The sequence below is a fragment of the Phaseolus vulgaris genome, chromosome 9 (assembly GCF_051622355.1).
Source record: "Phaseolus vulgaris cultivar YP4 chromosome 9, ASM5162235v1, whole genome shotgun sequence".
Classification (NCBI taxonomy): Eukaryota; Viridiplantae; Streptophyta; class Magnoliopsida; order Fabales; family Fabaceae; genus Phaseolus; species Phaseolus vulgaris.
The window spans coordinates 15,182,514-15,201,921 of record NC_143506.1 but is presented as its reverse complement, the minus strand read 5'-3'; the positions used below and the strand labels follow the sequence as shown (position 1 = coordinate 15,201,921).

The following is a 19,408-nucleotide window of genomic DNA, read 5'->3' as shown; positions in this document are numbered from 1 at the left end:
GGTAACATAATCTGCACCATAGAGTCCTAATAAAAAATCTAACTATATCATTATGACTCTGAGCTAACAGAGATTAACCCTGAATCTAAAAAGGTCACATGCAAAGCAAAGACAAAAACAACCTAACAAGTTCAAAATTTGACTCAAGGAGAGGAGAAAAATGAACTTACTATATTAGAGATTATGATCGGGCAGTCTTGTAGTACTCACTGTCAGGAGTCTGATGATGGACTCTGATCGTCGAACTGATGAGCGAGGAAGTCAGAATCTTATAGAGAAAGGAGAGGGAAAGAAAAGAACTTTATAGAAATATGGTGGTTCTTTTTAAAATGAAACATGAATAACAGAATTTCTATTTATATGCTCTTTTAAATTTAATAATAAAATATTCATGTGTCATTTTAATTTTACCACTTCTACTCTAAGACTATTTTTCTCAATCCTTACACTAATTACAAATTTTAACAAACTGTACTCACAAATCTACTCTAAAATACCTCAATCTAAACCATATCATTTTTTTCTTAAATCATTTTAATTCACTTCCTCAAATTTTGTTTTCAATCCAAACACACCCTACAAGAAAAACGTGTTTAAAATTAAATAATTATTAATCCCAAATACGAGTTTAGTTAAAAATACATATAAATTGTGTTGGAGTCATATTTATTACGGCACACTTTTAATATTTTATTCATAATTTTTTTTCCACAACTTCACTGTTATCGGTACTCATACTTAATATTTATGTTTCTCTTACAAAGTTATTTATATTAAAATCGTTTTTGACATAAATAATTTTAAAATATTAACTTTTTTACAGAAAAATCGTGAACTTCAAACACATTTTTTCTTATACAGTCCCCTCCTAAAGCGCATAAGCAAGTACACGACTTAGCTATTATGAAAATAAATAAAAAAAATATTTTACATATTTTAAGAATTTCATCTACACATTACACCAATTTAAAAAAAAAACTAAAAATACCAAATAATACCATTTATTAATCCTACCTTCAATGTTTAAAGTTCTTTCTAAAAAACTAATAATTTTTTATAACTTTAACAAAAAATATCATATATAGATCTAATAAATATATAAACTAATTAAAATTAAGTAAAATACATAAATAATAAAGAAAATAATATTAATTTAAAATTTGAAATAAGAATTAAAGAATTAAATGGACGCGAATCAATTACGTTTGTTTGTAGTGATTATTGTTGATTTGCGCTGGCGGATTGGAAGGGAGAGGTGGGTTTGTTCCCCCTAACCAATGAGTAGAAAGAAATTAAAGTTTATTGAATTACCATTTTGTCCTACCATTCTAAAGCATAAATTTGATATTATTCTATTATGTCAATGATGAGACCATACTAAAAGTTTCATTCAAGGTGCTGAGAGACCTTTACTATGTCTTTTCTCTTTGTTGTCAATGTCACTGTTCTCCTTCCTCAATCATATTGCTTTTTATCAAAATTATAATACTTCATTATTACATTTAATTTAAATCTTTAACTTTTGGTTAGATTTTAAATAGTTATAAAAAAATAAAATTTATATTATTAAGCATATAATATAAAGTTATAATTATTAAGCATGGGGTTGTGTTTGATATTTATTTCTTTTTAACATTAAATTAAATTCTCCCAATCAATGGTATATAGAAATTAAGGAAAACACAGTTAATATAATATTATGTTATTGTATAATTTAGCAGTAAGTAGGGGCGTTTTGGTAAATGATAATATAACCTAATTACTTTTAATTTTTTTTCTTTCATACCAATCAAATGTATTATAATTTTTTACTCATTTCAACTTAATTTAAATGATCTCGTTTTTTTTATTCACTCTGCCTTTTTTTTTCATCCTCATCTCAATCCAAAAAAAAAAATAGATGAACGAATAATATTTATCTTTTCTTAAACACTCTTAAATAATCCTAAAAACCAATAATTTATGGAAGAAGAAGTAAAAATTATAATTATAATAAAGTATTCACACGCAAAGTTATAATAAATGATCGATATAAGTATTCGGAATTTAGAAATTATAATAATTTTCACGATTAACATGAAATTATAATAAAAGACAGTTATGTTTACAAAATAGTATTTAATGATTTAATTAATTATTATTATAAAGTAATTTATCGTGACAATACATAAGGTAACTGATGACGGTATACTTATTTCCGATTTTTTAAACTTTAAGGAGTAAAATTATAGTGAAAAACGTGTAACGTAGGGGTTGATTAACAGAAAATGCATGAATTTAAATTATTTAAATGTAAAACTTAAAGTATTTATTATTACTACTGAAGGAATGAATCAACATGTAAGGAAGTTATTCTAAAATAATTACAAATTTTGAATTGAAATCTTACAAATACAATTCTATTGAAATTTATGTAATTTGTAGAAAGAATTGCGTACTCTATAAAGATTTTATTAAGTTTGACTATAAGTGAGTTATATGATTATTAATAAATTATACATCCTTGCACATGTTTATTGATAAACTAATTTATTAAAAATTTAGGATTTGAGAGTAAAAACCTTAGTTATTAATTACATATCAATTTAAAAATTATTTAATAATAATAGACCAAAAATTTATTTAGTCCCTAAAATGATCTTTAATTTAGTCACAATAGTAATTAATATTTTTGTTTTTAAAATTAATTTTTATTTTATAATTTTCTTGTAGTGATTGGTGGAATTTGAGGAAAACAAATCTTTGGAAACCAGCATTTTGCTTAGTTATGATTTGTTGGGAAAGTAACATTTTGAAAATAAAAATGAATGAGAAAGTGAAGCTAATAGAATTGTGTTTAGGGTTTATGAGCATACGTAATAAAATTGGGGCATTGGAAGCAATAATAGGAAGGAATAAAACTTTGGTTAATGGCCGGAACCATGACATGTGACTTCCACTTTATGGGACATATGCTAAGTAATGAAGTTAGATCCACAAGATTTCTTTATTCCATAAATTTAGAGATTGAGACATAGACAGATTTAAATGGAAGAGTATCGAACATGAGATGTGTCGAAATTTAGAACTTGTAAAATCAACCACTAATCAAAAGTCCTACGATTGAACCCACTCACTGTCAAATCCATTAAAGCTCAGTGCAATGCATTCATTCGATGGTAGTTATATTATCACCAAATTATTATTATTTTTTTGTTTAAAAGTTGTTTTTAAAAGCATTATGTTTTGAGTTGGGTAGTACACCAAAGGGTTGTTTAGGAATCGTTGTGTTTAAGGCTGGAAAGGACCATATTGTTTCAAATTTATTGAGTTTGTTTTGGTTCAAATGTGCAAAAATGAAGGGAAGGACTATGTGGACTTCATTCTTCATTCTCACGCTTAGAAAAGAGAAGAAAAGTAATGAATGAGGGAGAAAGACATGGTCGGATAAAACAAAATCCTAAAATGCCTTTTACTTTTACATCTGAAAATGTTTTACATGCCTAACTTATTTTAAACATTGCTATTCTTGAACCTCTGCCTCTACCTCAAACTTTGACTTGCTCTTCGTGTGTTTCTACTTCAGCTTGTACTCATATTCTGGATTCAACAACTTCCTCACTTCTCTTCGACTCAAAACTGATTTATGTAACCCTAAAGCGCATGCTCATTACATGCATGCAGTGAAACAACATAATTAATATTCATTCAACTCCTTTTCTGCTACAAATTTAAGTTTTTATGGCAATGAAACAATTAGGTCTTTTTTTTTTTTACATAAATATACACTTTATGTGTACTAGTTTTTGGCTTCTACTTAGTTTATTTTTAGCACTTAATGATTGAAAAATATTTTGTTTATTATTTTGCAAAAAATATACGTAATGAGTGAGGAAAAGTTTAATATATTGAAATTCAATTCACTTTGAACTCATAATATTTTTAATTCAATAGATAAAGAGTTAATTAATGTCAAAGACAATGATAAAATAATTTCGAATACATATTTGTCATCAAATGTTTTCATTTATGTTGAATTAACGGATGTAATTTTTTTATAATTTTGACCGATGTTTTTGTTTCGCTTATGTTAGTTTTTATGTTTAATTTTTAGATTGATATTTATTTAAATCATGTGGATTTATATGGAAAGGATATACAGTGGATCAAATGTTTTGATAGACTACTTTCATTATTTTTTTTCATATAAAAAATAAAATATCCTTTAAACACTATTATATATTTATTTATTTACTTATTACTGATAAAAAAGCATATTCATAATTAATTATCATTTATGAATCTTATGAAATATAATAGCTTGTATTTAGAATATCATTTCATTATTCACATTTTCTAATTCCATATATTCACATTTTCTAATTTGAGCATTTAAATTAAAGTAATATATCATGTAATAACATTATCATCTTTGCATAAAAACTAACTGTCCTCTCTTTATTATTTTTTTTCAAATCAATTAGTCATAGTTATAAATTTTTTACATATTTATCATCTCTTTCTACTTTCTTTCCTTCTGTTCAAATAAACTCATTTTTCATTTTTTTTTCAATCTTCACTTTCTATCAATCCCATCAAAACAAAAAAAATTTGTTAAGAGTAGGTGATGAAAAGTGAGAATAAAAGAGAAAAGAAACCAATTGAATCAGAGTTGAAAGCGAAGTTCTTTGAATCGAGTAAAAAAGAGTAAGAAAAGTATTTAAATTTTAAACTTAAAAGATAAATTTCTCTCCATAACTTCCAATTTTTTTGACATGGGATAAATATATTTGGATTATATATTCTTAAAATGATGTAGATGAAGATGATTTGGCATATTTAACTCATGTTACAAGATAACTGTATTTAAATATTAACAATTCATATAACACTCCAAAAAAATTGAAGTGCCTCTTCATTAATTAATATAAAACCAATGTGGCCATGAAAAATCCACGTCATATAATGAAAGCTTTAACTTCAAAACTCCTATTTCATATTTTTCATTTTGTTGGATCTGTACCATTAACTTTGTTATAGGAAATATTTAAATTGCGATGAGTGGAATCTGGAGATATAAAAATAATTATTATTTTTTAAAATAGAGTTATTAATCATTTTAAAATATATTTTATGGCACAATTAAATGTTTAGTTTTAGATTTTAATTAAGGTGTTTTCGGTGGACTCTTCCTTCTCTGATTAGTGCCTTGAATTCGTATTCATTAAAAGTTTTTGTTAATTTATAAATCGTGAAGACCAATGTTATTTGTGTAGATAGTTGGTGACAAAATTATAAATTTTTATTTTTTTTAATCTTTATTCTGTATAAAGATTAAAGTACTCGTAAAGTAAGTCGCATTTATTTATTTTTGTCGATAAAAAATAGAAAAAAAATAATAATATTAAAGAACAAACATCATAAACAAAATAAAAAAATAATTTTAAGGAATCAATTAAAGGCATCCTGGGCCCTTCCTGGCACCTCTTCCCTGCAACGCTTCTGCGCCACCATTCTTAGCAAGAAAGAAAGGAGCATCACACAGCCTATTGTTGCCAAGAAAGAAACGAGCACTATGCCTCGCATCAATAAGGAGAATTAGGTTAGTTATTAAAAAAAATATTATATATTGTTTTATTCTGAAATTAGTACTTATTTAAAATTTATACCAAAATTTAATTTAACAATTTAGAATTAAGATTAGTATTTATATGGAAACATAAATTTAAGTTAAAATTTTTATAACTATGATTAATATTTATATATGAATATATTTCTATTAATGTATATGTTGAAGATATTGGTTTTTTATGTTTATTTTTAAGTTAAAAATTTAGAACAAGATTAATATTTATATGAATATATTTGTATTCATTTATAAGTTGAATATATTATTTTTGGTTCAAACAGTGTTCCATCCTTATGTTTATTTTAAATTTTAGAAGTTAATATTTTAAGGATTAATTATGTTATCAATATTTTACTGTTGTAGTTTACTGTCAGGAGTCGAACTCTGATAGTCAAACTGATGAGTGAGGAGGTCAAAATATTAAAGAGAAGGGAGAGAAAAAGAAAAAAGAAGTTTTAGAGAGATGATGATTAGTTTAACAAGATTTTCTATTTATAATTTTTTTTTAAATAATAAAATATTCAGGTGTCATTTAAAATATAATACTTATACTCTAAGATTATTTTCTAAATCCTTACACTCATCACCTGAAAGAGATTCAAAACAATCTAACAAGACTAAATCTTGAGAAACAAGTTTACAAGTAATCTGTTTGATAACTAATTTATTTATGACTTGTTGCATTAATTACATATTTGAAATGAGAGAGTCTTAATATGAAGCTGAGATTTTCATGAGGCGAAAACCTTTTTTATTTGTAACAAAACATTTGATTCATGAACATAATATTCCAAATATACCAGCAAAAATCTCCCATCCTTAACTAGCCTCTATATCTTCCGCCAAATTCTTAAATTTTTAATCAATCAGAGATCCACTCTTCAACAAGGATATCAAAATCAATAGTATTTCCCACCACTTCAACCAACCATGCCTTAAAATATGTTATACTTATATGTGATGAAATTAATAAATTGTTTGATTGAATTATTAGAAATGTTAGAAATTCACAAGTTTGAATTAGAGAGTTTTTTTACCACATCCACACGACGTCAAAGAGAATTTTTTTTGTTTACTCGGTTTTTGTTATAAAAATATAAAGTACGTTATATTTATCAATACTAAAATTGATAAATTGTTTAATTGTGTCAGTAAAAATTGAATTTCACACATGATAATAAGGAATGTTTGTCTGTTCACCAAATTAACCTCTTTCATGGAATTTAAAGGCACTTAAAGGTAAAGTGTCTTCTTTTAATTGGATTTTTTATTCACAAAAAGTTATAAACATCACTGCTTACTGAAGGAACTCAAACCTATTGCCATGCAGAAGATCACTTGTTGACAAAAGAGAGGGGGCTATAGGGGCCATGGTCCCCTATTTTATTTTAAATGTATTAAATTATTAAAACAGTTATGACTCCTAAAAGAATTATAAACTAAATTAATGGAAAATGATATAAAAAAATGAATATGTTAATAAAAAAAATGTCGATATAATTGGTAACATGACATGATTTTATAGAAAAAAAATAAGGAGAAATTATAATTGTTAAATGAATGTTCGTGGGTTGAAGTGTTATATAACACGTCATCACAACACATTTTCTTCGCATACTCTTATTTCGTATCAATTAATATCTTCTCAAACCAAATTTCTGGCTGCTTTTTTATATCTAAGATGGCATAAATGTATCTTACGAAATTAAAATAATAAAATGGCAGAGCAAGAGCAAGAAGAATTTCAAAGATTGAGAGTGATTTTACAATTAGAATGATGAAGAAATTGAAATGATTATTTACTTTTGATTGATGTTGCTAAACACAAGGGTAAAAAGCTTGATCACGCGCTCTCTTGTCTCCCCACTCATTTTGTTTCAAAGTATAAATGATATTGTAGTAACTAGTAATAATTTATTGGTGTTCTTTGGTCAGGCTCCTTATTTTCTAAAGTCTCACAACCACTACTAGTTCGAGTCTAAAGATCTCGTATCCATGCGTGCATCAATCAAAGTTGATGTTTTCCATATATGTAGTTAAATAAAAACACACATTAGAATATGAGTATGCAATGCATCTTGTCAAACATTAATAGTTAGAATTACTAAAAAAATAAAAGCAGGAGTGAGTTAGTTTTTATAGAGGAATCAGCACATTTGAACAGAAAAAGAAGTCGAATCTTTTGTTTGACGAATCCAAATAGCGTAACACATACATATGAAACTAGTAACTTTACAAACATTTCTGGGGTTGTGGATTTGATAGTCATAATACAAAAGAGGGTATATAGAATGGTATCTGCATAAAGGGCGCGTGGGAGCGATTGTAGAAAATGAGAAAGAAACAGTAGTAGTTTTTTGTTGATGTAAGGAAGCACGATTTAGGGTGTGATTTATAAAATAAAGAGAGCCTCAAACTGGGTTCCACCTATTATAATCCATCCATCCACTTGTCTGCGCTTTTCTTTGTCATGCTTTGAGATTCACACATAAATATAACACCAACACTCTCTTTCTTCTTCTCTTCTTCTATTCTTCTACTGCACCACTGTGCTGAGGGAATGCAAGCCATAGAGGAAGTGAGTCCCACCATGAGCAGCAACAACTCCTCCTCCTCCTCACTTTCCATGGACCTAGACGATTCCACCGAGACTCGGATCCAACGCCTCATATCCGAGCATCCAGTCATCATCTTCACCCGATCCTCCTGCTGCATGTGTCATGTCATGAAGAAGCTCTTGGCCACCATCGGTGTTCATCCCGCCGTCATCGAATTAGATGACAACGAGATCGTCGCTCTTCCCCTCCCCAACGTCGTCGCTCCGGCAGCCTTCATCGGCGGCACCTGCATCGGTGGCCTTGAATCTCTGGTTGCCCTCCATGTCAGTGGCCACCTCATCCCTAAACTCGTTCAAGTCGGTGCTCTCTGGGTATAATCCACCACACACTTTCAATATTCCTACACTACATACCATTGTCTCATTCCTCTCCTCAGTTAATCTTTATATATGCTATGCAATTGCTAGCTAGTACCTACCCTACCTAGCTAGTATTAGTATTATTATTATCATTATCTCTTCCAAAACGAACAAAAAAACATGGCTAATTGTATAATTTAGGGTTGTGAAATGAAGAAATGAAATCTGAATTTGTGTTTGTGTTTGTGTTTTGGGTGTTGTTATTGAAACTTGCATAACAGAATTTGGGTGAGGGAGTTCTGCTTTGACTCTCTGGGGTTCGGTGGATCCCAATGTAAAAGAAAGAAAGTGTACAGGAATGACATTCATGACCATGGCATTGTGTGATAATAACAATAACATTAATTTGTCTTCAATGCGCTATCGGGTAGATTGATCGAGTCCGTAGATTGGTCCCATTGACAATTATCAAGAAATCGGGTCCGTTGATTGGACAGTGAATTTGTCAATTTGCTTCGAGAATCCTAAGCTTATCTGTTTCTGGATCTCTTCTTCTCTTTTACCTTGTATGTAAATTTATTAATTTCTAGGTTAAAATTATGACACTTTGTTTTTTATATACCTAGTATACTTTTTATCTTTCTTCATTATCCTCTTCTTTGTTGGGATCACAAATAATAATGGCAACCTGGTTTTCATTGGGTAAGTGGGACCTAACACACATACTATCTAAGTGAGACATGATATGATAGCCTTTCTCCTTGTCCCTTATAGAGTTAAGTCCTTAACTAGCAACATTTCTCACAACCCAAAGTAGTGGTACTTTAGTAAAGAATATCATGAATACCATATAATTTCATTCATCAAATTATTAAATCCATGTATCTTCACTTATTACAAACAAATTAATTAATAATACTTTATCATTTACTTCTCAAAGTATCATCATCCTCTTATAAACAAACATCAATTCCTCATCAAATATTGATCATAAACTTATATATATTTTATCATTTAAAATAGAATTTGTGTAAATTTGTGCATAAACCATTGACTATTTACAACTAGTATAAAATATTGCATGAAATTGAAACCCGAAACCCTTTAAAAGATACTGTATTTGTATCAGACTTTCAGGAGTATTATTATGTGTAAGTCCTTTAAATCACATGCATTCTTTTCTCTTTTTCTCTTTTTCTTTAGTTGTACTAATACTTTTCCTCCAAATACCGAATACACGTTAATGTTGTGAAATTTCTTATCTTTATTTTTTCTCAAATCAGAAAAATTTAGCAAATAAATTAAAAATTAAATTTTTTATCTTCTGAAACCTACCTTTTTTTTAATTATTGTTACTACTAACGCAAACACTCACATTTATTTTATCATAATATATTAATTTAATGAATTATATTAATTTTAATTTTAAATATTTATTTAAATAATTTTTTATGCATAATTTATAGTTTAAGTAAAAAACCTTTTTAGAGAAAGAAAATGAAATAGAAAAAAATATTATAAATTATTATTGTGTATAGTTAATTTAAGTGAATGAATAATTATTCTTATTGTTTTTTCTTTTATTATCATACATGCAATGCAATAATATTTTTTGAATCTTGATTATATATACATAAAAAAGATTGTCTAAGAAGAATTAAATTAAATTTATTTAGTTTTATATGTTGAAAGAAATTGGATTTTAACTATATATAGGTTTAAAAATATTTGATGCATACAAAAACGCTTAATCCTTTATATTTTCATTGCAAAATATCTCATTATATTGAGTCTAGAAATTAATACCTTTCTTTTAAAAATAAAACTACTCTTGAACAGCAGAATCTTATTTTTATTCATTTTTTACTTATGCCAAAAATCTCACATTAAAAACTAATCAGTTAAGGAAAAAACTAAACATGATACAGTTTATTGCCCCTATACAAAAGCAGCAAAAAAATATAAATATATTCAAAGTTAGAACAGAGGTAGGATGTCAAATTATTTACATCATACCAAGGAACTAGAATGTGTTTGGTTACATCCTTGCATTCACGGTCTTAAACTTTAAGGTCTAACCTTTCAAAGTTTAAAACACATAAACTTTCATCAGAATTTAGTTAGAATCATCACTGCAATAGCTATGCCAACATAACCACGGTTTCATTTTTTCAACATAAAGAAGATGACTTAATTAGAAAAGTTATATGAAATTATTAACTTATTTATATATATTATTATAGTCATACAATTCCATGTATATAACTGCTTGATTCAAACTAATTATTAATATAATCCAGAAAACAGTACTATGAAAACCAATTAATCATCAATAACTCTGGTACAATAGTTGGTATCACACCATACAGATTTAGGAAAACAAACAAATAGTGGTAGGATCCTTTCCCAATTAAGGAAAACCAAGAAGGTAGTAGATGATAATTAAGGGTAACTGTCCTAAATCCCAACCCCACTACCCACCATGTGATTATGTGATCCAATTATTTCTCCTTTGAGTTGGGAAAAGACAGAAGATGATGACATCAACAACATCAACCACTGCAACTACAACAAAATACAGCAACAATCCAAGAGTGTCTGAGTGCGTCTTTCACTTTCTAAATTTTTTGCTTTCTATAATGCAAATTCAGACGTGGCAAGCATGCTGTGGTTTTTTTATTTAAAATATGGTGGATCTTAGTAGAATCTTAGAACCTCAGGTAAGCATAATGATTCCATCTGATACAGAAGTATGGAATTGGAGGAGCCACAATAATATTATTGAAGATATCATTGAAGGTTTTAAAATGCAACATGCTTACAATGCATATACAAACACAATTGGGTGGACGGGAAAATGGCAAAACGCATTTGCTTTAGGCAGCTGAAGTCATAATCAAATGCTCCATTATGCTTGGGCTTTAGGTATTGCAATCTCTTCTCAAAACATAGTTCAACATCAAAAAACCTCTTTAATTATTTTATGGTTGTGAAGTAACACCAGCTCATATAAACACATCTTTTTTTTAGCAAAGTGGGGGTGATATTTATTTTAACTTTATTCATGTATAGAGACTCTTTGATGGAATTCTCACCTTCCCTTTTATACTTTTTCATCTCATCTTGTCTGCATAGGTAAATAGTTAGATATAATATGAAAGATCACTTTATTGTTGATAGTAATGTGTTATGTGTACATTTCAGTTTCTTATTTTGTGTGTGTTTAGTTTAATGATTGAACTTTCAGATTAACTCATGTGAAAATAGAAGTTAATGAAAGTAGTTTTAGTGTGAGAAGAGACATTATTCCCTTAATTGAGTTTTAGGACTTTGAAGAAGTAATCTTTAATTTTCAGTTCAAAAATACTGTGTTAGAGTGTAACAGGTATTGTATAAAATCAGATGGGGTAGATGGAAGGCACTCAAGTGAGGAACTGTTCTCCAAAGTCTAGACATCAGAATAAGATTAAAATAAACCTGGTTTTCTGGATGGTCTCCAAATTCTTTATAGTTTAGCAGCCAATTGTTAGTTTTCATCTAGTGAGTTATCAAAATGAAGTTGTAACTATTTGTTAAAAAAAAAACTCCCAAAAGAGCAGAAGATATTGCTTGGAAATTCTGTGCTTGAGAAGAATATACCCAACTCTGAAAAGGTTACAGGATTTTCTTAACTCTGCTTCAGTGCTTCCAAAGCAGATTTTGGGTGTGGTTTGTTGCTTAATGCGTCACTTAGGTGTGCAATCTTTGCACGCTACATATATCAAAAGCATTTAATAACTTTAAGTTATTTTTCATTATTTTAGTGACTTCTTGTCACTTTGGAAATTCTAGGCTATCTCACTCAGGTTACGTCATTTTAACTTTGATGCTTATTGGGATTGTTGGAGTCTTGCCATTTGCTGGATTAGGAGAGGTTCAATGCCATATACACTTTATCAGAGCGTCATAAAAGAGGTTTCTAACAGGGTTAAGTAACAAAAACTCCTTAAGATTTATTTAATATTAGGAGGAACTCTTTGTAGTTTAGAAAATTATATTTCATCTCCTTTAAACAGCTAAGACTGATAAAGAGAGTCTGATAGGAGGAAATCTTGTGAAGACATAAAATTGAATCAAATTTCCGTCCAGAAAAAAAAATAATGGATTGAATGTGTAAATTGTGTAAGTATAGCCACTGGGAATTTGATCCTTTAAACCAAGAAAACTACAGAATAAAATATAATAATAATAATAATAATAATAATAACCGATTATAAAATCAACTATCTAAAATTATAACAATATTTGAAATTAAGAATCATCGCAGTTGACTTTATATTTAATTATTATGCTTTATCTTCTAAAGTTAAGTGTCTCACTTTAGAGGAAACCAATCCTTACTTTGCAGTTCTAATATGTAATTCAATAAAATTTGCCATGCTAAACAATAGGATTTTTCATAATTATATACTTTTAACGTGATTAATCAATAGAATTATGCAAACATTCAACCAATGATCTAGTCGAGCAACTCTTTCAAAAGACAATGTTTTTGTTAACCTTTTTGTAAAGGTGGCTTTGTGGTGTTGTCTTTGCTAGCTTTATTTCACTATTTTAGTGGCTTCTTGTTACTTTTAAGAATTTTAGGCTAACTATTGGTAAATTAGGAACATAGTTGTGGTAATTTAGTATTTCAGACATCTGGCATTTGAAAATTAGACAAAGAACAATGAATGAGATGTCTACAAAGAATAAAAACCCGGAAGTTCTTGTTTAGTTACGAATCTAAATCCCCTCTCATCATATCTGATTTCTGATCTTTGCCTGTCCTGAAAATTACAAAGGAAAATTAGTATAGCAAAGGCACAGAAGTAGCGTGGCCTTAGCGTTGGAATGACATCAAAGACTCGTTCTAATGAACTGTAATGGAGCTCATTTGTGCTTCACAAAATTATCCTAAGCCTCAAGGTTCATAACATGATGTTTGACGTATTGAAGTTGAGTTTCTGGTATCAAAATGAAATCAATGAACGTTGGTGCTGTTAAAATCTTCCCCAGTTCATAAATTTCTTAACCTCATCATACAAGACTAAGATAGCAGCTGCTCCTGTGCTCCTAAACACATTAGAAACTGCACCACGGTAAAATGAAGCCAACCCTTCTGTCCTGTACACCTTCCTCCAGCAGTCCAGGGTGCTATTGTACACTGGCTGTTCCATGCCAGATTGCATCATCATCCTCCTACGAACTGTGTCTAACGGATAAGATATCAACCCGGCAGAGGTTGTGACTGCCTGAGCTACCACCCACCGCTTCCACAATGCCAACTCGGGTTTTGATTTTTCAGACAGTATCTCTTTCATGGTATCAAAGCCTCCAAAATATAGACCCCTGTGTACCACCATCCCTTGTAGAGATGCAGGAAGGCCCCTGTAGATTCCCCGAACGCCATCCTTGTGGAATATGGTAGCCAAGAAATGGTAAATACCACGAAATTGGCGCACTTCTGTACTTCCAATGTCAGCTGCAAGGCGCGTGTGTGCTATGTCAAGGGGGTATACCAATACAAGTGTTGTACAACCTGCTGCAGCGCCAGCCACGAAATTTGCAGTGGCACCTGGCAAAAGATTATTATGGCTAGAGTTTTCACCCCTTAAAATGCTTTTGTAAAGATCCTGTTGAACACAATAGGTGATCTATCAATATCAAGGCTCTACATTTACTGTAACATTAACCTTCAATTATAATTTTTCAACAGTTCTACGAGTGAATGATGACAGGCAGAAGAACAGAAAAAATAAATAAACGTTCTAGTATGCCAGCATGGAAATAGAACTTTTTTTTATTGTTGTGTGTTATTTCATGAAACGCATAGATAGTGAAGTTGTTCTGCCAGTCATTCTCTACTTGGCACCTTTGTATGAACCATTCAAAATGTGATTTTTGTTAAAGGACATAAAGAATCGCCAGGGGAAAGGGAGAAAATACCAAAGCTAACAAAGATACACTTCCAAGATTGTTACTTCTTTGGAAATTGAAGTACTAATTACTAACCTTGATTCTAGAGTGTAATAGCTGGGTTGGTATTTCTAGCACTTAATTGCACTCCATGTATTCATCTCAACCCTAGTTTAGGACACCAAAAACACAATTGTAAAGTCCACATTTTAATTCACACGTCAATAATCAGACTGGTCATCTTCTACAAAAGCACAAGACAACATCTTTTACACATTCACATCATGTAAGTCACATCCTTACTAATGCATTACCTTAAACAAGAATTTATTCTTAAACCATTCTTTACTATTTGCTATAAAAAATACTGTTGTCATTTGAAATCTCTATAACTGCATTAATTGGGAAGCTACACCAGGGGTCTTCAACAAGAGCAGCAACTTTAAAGTGCATCTGGATAGAAGAGAAAAGTTCTGAAATTTCTATATATTCTGGAAATTCACCTCACTGAACAGTGCCTGTGTTTTGTTTCTAAAGAAGCAAATTTCTTCAGACTCAGCTCAGCCCAGAATTCATCAGTTCCCTTTTCTTCTTTTGGACATGACCTATGTATAAGTAATAGGTCTGCCTTTATTGGACAAAAATCAGATGTAGTACTATAATTATAGTTCATACCATCCTCCAATCAAAATTGTCATTTCTTCTCAATAATTGCAGCTGGGTTTAGTTAACAAGATGAAGGCATTGTTTATTGAGATTAAAAGACAATTTCATTTGTTATGCTTTTGCAAGGATTGGATTTTGTAAAAAAACTGAACCATACGTCACCATTTTAATAAAATCAATTGGTTTAAGTCAAACTGTTTTTTATAAAATGGAGAGGTTTGTATTTCCAAAACAGTTTTTTTGTGGATTTGGCTCAGTTCAGTTATCTATTTCACACATGTTTGAATTTCTTAAAGAATGGAACCAAAACAAACCAAATCATTTTATAAGAACAGTTCAGTTCAGTTTTTTTACGCCCAAGGTATTGTATTAAGTTTTACCTTATTTTCTTTTGCATAATCATTTCATTAAATAAAATAATGGAATCAAATTACTAAATTAGTTGTTGCGCTTCAAATAGTCTAATTATCTCATATCAAATTGATTTGAAAAGTTCCATTAATTTTGCTCACACAAAGTAATATATAGTATCATTCTGGAGAAGCAAAGAAAATCCTAACCATCAAGGAATCAAACTTCAAACCAAATAAATAATCAATGAACCACAAGCAGATAAAAAAGGATCAGAAGTTCCGACTAGATGAAATTCCTATTGAACAATGAGTCAATTGTTTTATTGATAAGTATTTTTATATCCTGTTATTAGTTTAAAATTTTAAAATATCGATACATACAAATATATATACATACACACGTGTGCATTTGTGGAAGAGGTCTTACTCCCACCAAAAAGACTGAAAAACAGTTTCTAATAAACACACGAAAAAGAAAAGACAAAATCTCATAACAAATTTCTGGTCATTGAGTAATTTATGTCTCAAATTCAATAAATGCTAAAAATGCAGAAAGTGAAAGTCATAGAAACTCAGAAACATCAATTACAATATCATGCAATTCAAGAAAAACTCAAAGGTCCAGTAAAATCTATTAATGTACAAAGAAAGAGATGTTTCATTAAAACTGTACAGTGGACAGTCCTTGATAATATCCAAAAGGCAGGGAGCTGGGAAAAGGTACATCTTAAAGAAAAAGTAATATAGAGAGAGCCACGAAAATAAGGTGCAGCACATTATAAAACTGCATTCTACTTCTTATTCTCTCTTTAAAAGGTCAGGTCAGCCTACTGCATAGAGATAGGGAATGAATTACAGTTGAAACAATCAGCCTTGACATTGTTGTAGCAAGAAAAAGAGAAAGGCATTGCAGAAGAAAAGGAAGTTCTCCCCTCATATTTGATGACTGAAAACTGTGCACACTAGAGCTTTTTCTCGAGTCATTACTAATTATGTTAACAGATATTTGTCAAAATTCATCCTGTACATTATACAAGGAGAACATTGTGCAGTCTGGGAAATTTAGGTAAAAAATGTTTGGAGTGCTAAAAAGCAAGGAGGGTATATGGATGACAGAAGTAAAAAAAAGAAAGAAAATGTTGAAGTGAGAAACAGTTAACATGATGAATGAGAAAAATCTGTTAACTATAAAGGACAACAAAAACCATAATATGGTGAAGGACAAAGAATGGGTTATGTTAAGTCAATAAAAGCCATGAGTGAAGCACAACATTGAAAGTAAATTATTATGCTTATTTATTCCCAAGGACTATGGAGGTAAATTACAATTTTAAAAGAAACACAGCTTAGCATTGCTCTATATGATTTTGACATTGCTTTACATTTTTAATGTTAAAATAGGGAAAATATTGGAATGAAAAATCCTAAAACACATGGACAGGACAACTACATATATTGCACAACAATTTAAAGGATCTCAGTAACAAACATGTTTCTGTGAATTCAAGACTTCCAGGAAACTAATTTGACTCAATCATCATTATACAGTTATCTGTTGACAAGTGAAAAACTAGCTGATTAATTAATACAAACAGTATGTGTAACAGTTTTGCAGATAGCCTCCATCCTAATTTTTCTTGAGATAACCAAACCCAAAAGGATCCAAATAACAATGGACGGATTCAACTCTCCTTGCCCTTCTTCTCAAGTCATGCTAGTATCTTATCTAATTAACTGAATATGACATGAGGACATGACATTTTCCATTCAACATATCAGGCCATATGTGAATCAGTAATGTTAGAGCTACCATACAAAACCATAGAGACTTTATACCACATGAAAGGCTGGGAAGAAAGTCAATGATAAGAATCTTAGGAGAACTTGACCACAAATGCTTGCCGTGTGTTTGAAGAGCTAAAGACCAAATAAACCCTACACTAGAATCTCATGCTACCAATATGATTATGTGACCCTCAAGTCCCGTACCTTACAATTGGATCCTAGCATCCCACAATGCTCCATATCCGTTGCACTCAACAGACCGGTTGTGCACTAGCCCTTTAAATACTTTGAGGTGAACACTGCAAAGTCGGTGTCACCGCCAATGCCATTCATTTACAGCTGAGACACGTGCTGAAACACTCTATGACAAATTGGTAAGAACCATAGGAGAACCACATCACAAAAACTAGACATTATTGTTAGAGCCAAGGCCTTATCAACCCCACACACGAATCCCTTACTTTAATGTAGGACTCAAGTCCCATGCCTTGCAATTGAATCCTAACATACCATCATGAAGTGTAAGTTCCAAATAGTCACATGAAGCATTCAGTGCAGGGTTATTTATTTTAGTTTTCAAACACAACATAAATGACTAAATTAGCCCCTTATTCAACCAAAAAAGTAATATAATAAAGAAAGAAGATAAAAGTACTACGATAACTGTAATTTTTCTGAGTAATAACCCAAATTATTCCACGAGTTTACAAGAATCAGTCAGTCTAATCTCCAAAACAATAGAAATGTTATTAAAGTCCCTGAAATTACAGAAAATGAAAAAGGACTAAAATAACCAATCTTTGGTAATTTGACCAATTAAAATAATATTTTTGTAGTTAAAATTGATGGGTGCTAGTAACTTCTGAGACTAATTTGGTGTGCTTTCAGAATCTCAGATGGTATTTAATTGCATATGCTCACAAGAAACAATTGGCACAAAAGCAGACGCATCATAATAGCCATGGGATAAACTAAAAAAATAGCTGCTAACAATTCCTCCACAGTAAACCCTCAAACAGCGATGACACAAATAAGTAACTTGCGAAAGCAACAAATGGAAGAATCTTATTCTAGATACATAACGAGAAGCAAAACAAAAAGAAAAGAGTTAGAAAATGGAAATGAAGAGGAAGCCTAACCTTGAGAGAGAAATTGAGGGCCACAGAAGGATAGTAACGAATAACACTGCTGCCATTGCCTCGCCACAAAGAGAGAATCCCTTCTTCCCTGACCGTACGCGCTATGCAATCAAACATGCCCTTGAATCTGCGACGCCCACTCGCCACAATGGCCAAATTGCTCTCCTGGGTCTGCAGCAACAGCTTCGCCCTCTCAATTGGGGCCACAATCGTGTGCACGACACCACCCATCAAGGCCCCAGCCACCAGATCGCGCTGGAAATTCTTCACACCACAATTCAACGCTTTCTCTTGCCCAAGTTTCAATCTTTTCCCCTCTGAGTCATCGTCCTCTGCGCTCATCCTTCGATTCCTTGCCACCGCCTCTGCAAGTCACAAACTTTGCTCAAAGGGGAACACACCCATCAATTTCATTTGTTTTTATCTCACAGAAAACCCAATCCGGAGTAATTTATTTCATTTTGGAACCGAGCTTATCCGTTTGCGGAATTTCGTCAATTTTGTTGCAGTGAGTGAGAAAGCAAAGTAAAAAAGCAGAATGATGAAAGATAGTTGATTTGAAGACGTGGTAGTCTCGTGGCTGATGAAGGAACAAATTCGTTGGTTATTCCATTTTGACTTTCCGGTCTGGCCTGTCATCGACAACACTCCTCGCAGCGCAAGAGAAGATACTTTTCTTACCTTCTCTCCATAGATCTACCCACGTGTACTTTCAATCTTCGCACAAACAATTCATTCTTTGTACTAATCTCATAATAATATAATAAATTTACTAATTTTTTAATTATTAATAAAAAATAAACTCTATTAAAGAATTCATTTTTATGTAATGTTGTTCTTTATTTAAAAAGAATTTGCAAAAAATAAGTTTTAAGAGAATGCATGCTGACGAAATGCTTGTAAGAGCAAGCGAACAACTTTAGAAGAGTTGTTGCTTATTTTCACTGGGGCAATCAAATTGGCTTTTTCTTTTGGAACTTTACTATTTTTAGAAATTTTGATC

At 30.6% G+C, this 19,408-nt stretch overlaps 2 protein-coding genes across 5 annotated transcripts; one reads left to right on the top strand and one right to left on the bottom strand.

The window, feature by feature from the left end:
* The first annotated feature begins 8,029 nt into the window (after window positions 1-8,029).
* On the top strand, window positions 8,030-8,763 carry LOC137821966 (glutaredoxin-C6). The gene has a single exon (XM_068626791.2). It carries the CDS (start codon window positions 8,169-8,171, stop codon window positions 8,541-8,543), a length of 375 nt encoding a protein of 124 aa, XP_068482892.1. The 5' UTR covers window positions 8,030-8,168; the 3' UTR covers window positions 8,544-8,763.
* Window positions 8,764-13,250: 4,487 nt separating this feature from the next.
* PM-ANT (Mitochondrial substrate carrier family protein) lies at window positions 13,251-19,180 on the bottom strand. Of its 4 annotated transcripts, none has more exons than XM_090295724.1 (3): window positions 18,406-19,145; window positions 17,471-17,767; window positions 13,251-14,179 (listed from the first exon to the last, which is right to left on the bottom strand). In XM_090295724.1, the coding sequence occupies exons 2-3, from the start codon at window positions 17,504-17,506 to the stop codon at window positions 13,547-13,549; spliced, it is 669 nt and encodes a 222-aa protein (XP_090151850.1). In that variant the 5' UTR covers window positions 17,507-17,767; window positions 18,406-19,145; the 3' UTR covers window positions 13,251-13,546. The 4 variants fall into 4 exon arrangements, with proteins under 4 accessions (XP_090151850.1, XP_090151851.1, XP_090151852.1 ...); XM_090295725.1 differs by having other exon boundaries at window positions 17,471-17,627; window positions 18,406-18,545; XM_090295726.1 differs by having other exon boundaries at window positions 17,471-17,617; window positions 18,406-18,545.
* Window positions 19,181-19,408: the final 228 nt, after the last annotated feature.

Excerpts from the sequence above, each read along its gene's own strand:
- LOC137821966 (XM_068626791.2), top strand. The coding sequence starts at position 8,169 with ATGCAAGCCATAGAGGAAGTGAGTCCCACCATGAGCAGCAACAACTCC.
- PM-ANT (XM_068625657.2), bottom strand. The coding sequence starts at position 18,747 with ATGAGCGCAGAGGACGATGACTCAGAGGGGAAAAGATTGAAACTTGGG. Across the intron at positions 14,180-18,405 it reads CCCTCAATTTCTCTCTCAAG|GATCTTTACAAAAGCATTTT; the intron begins GTTAGGCTTCCT and ends TGTGTTCAACAG.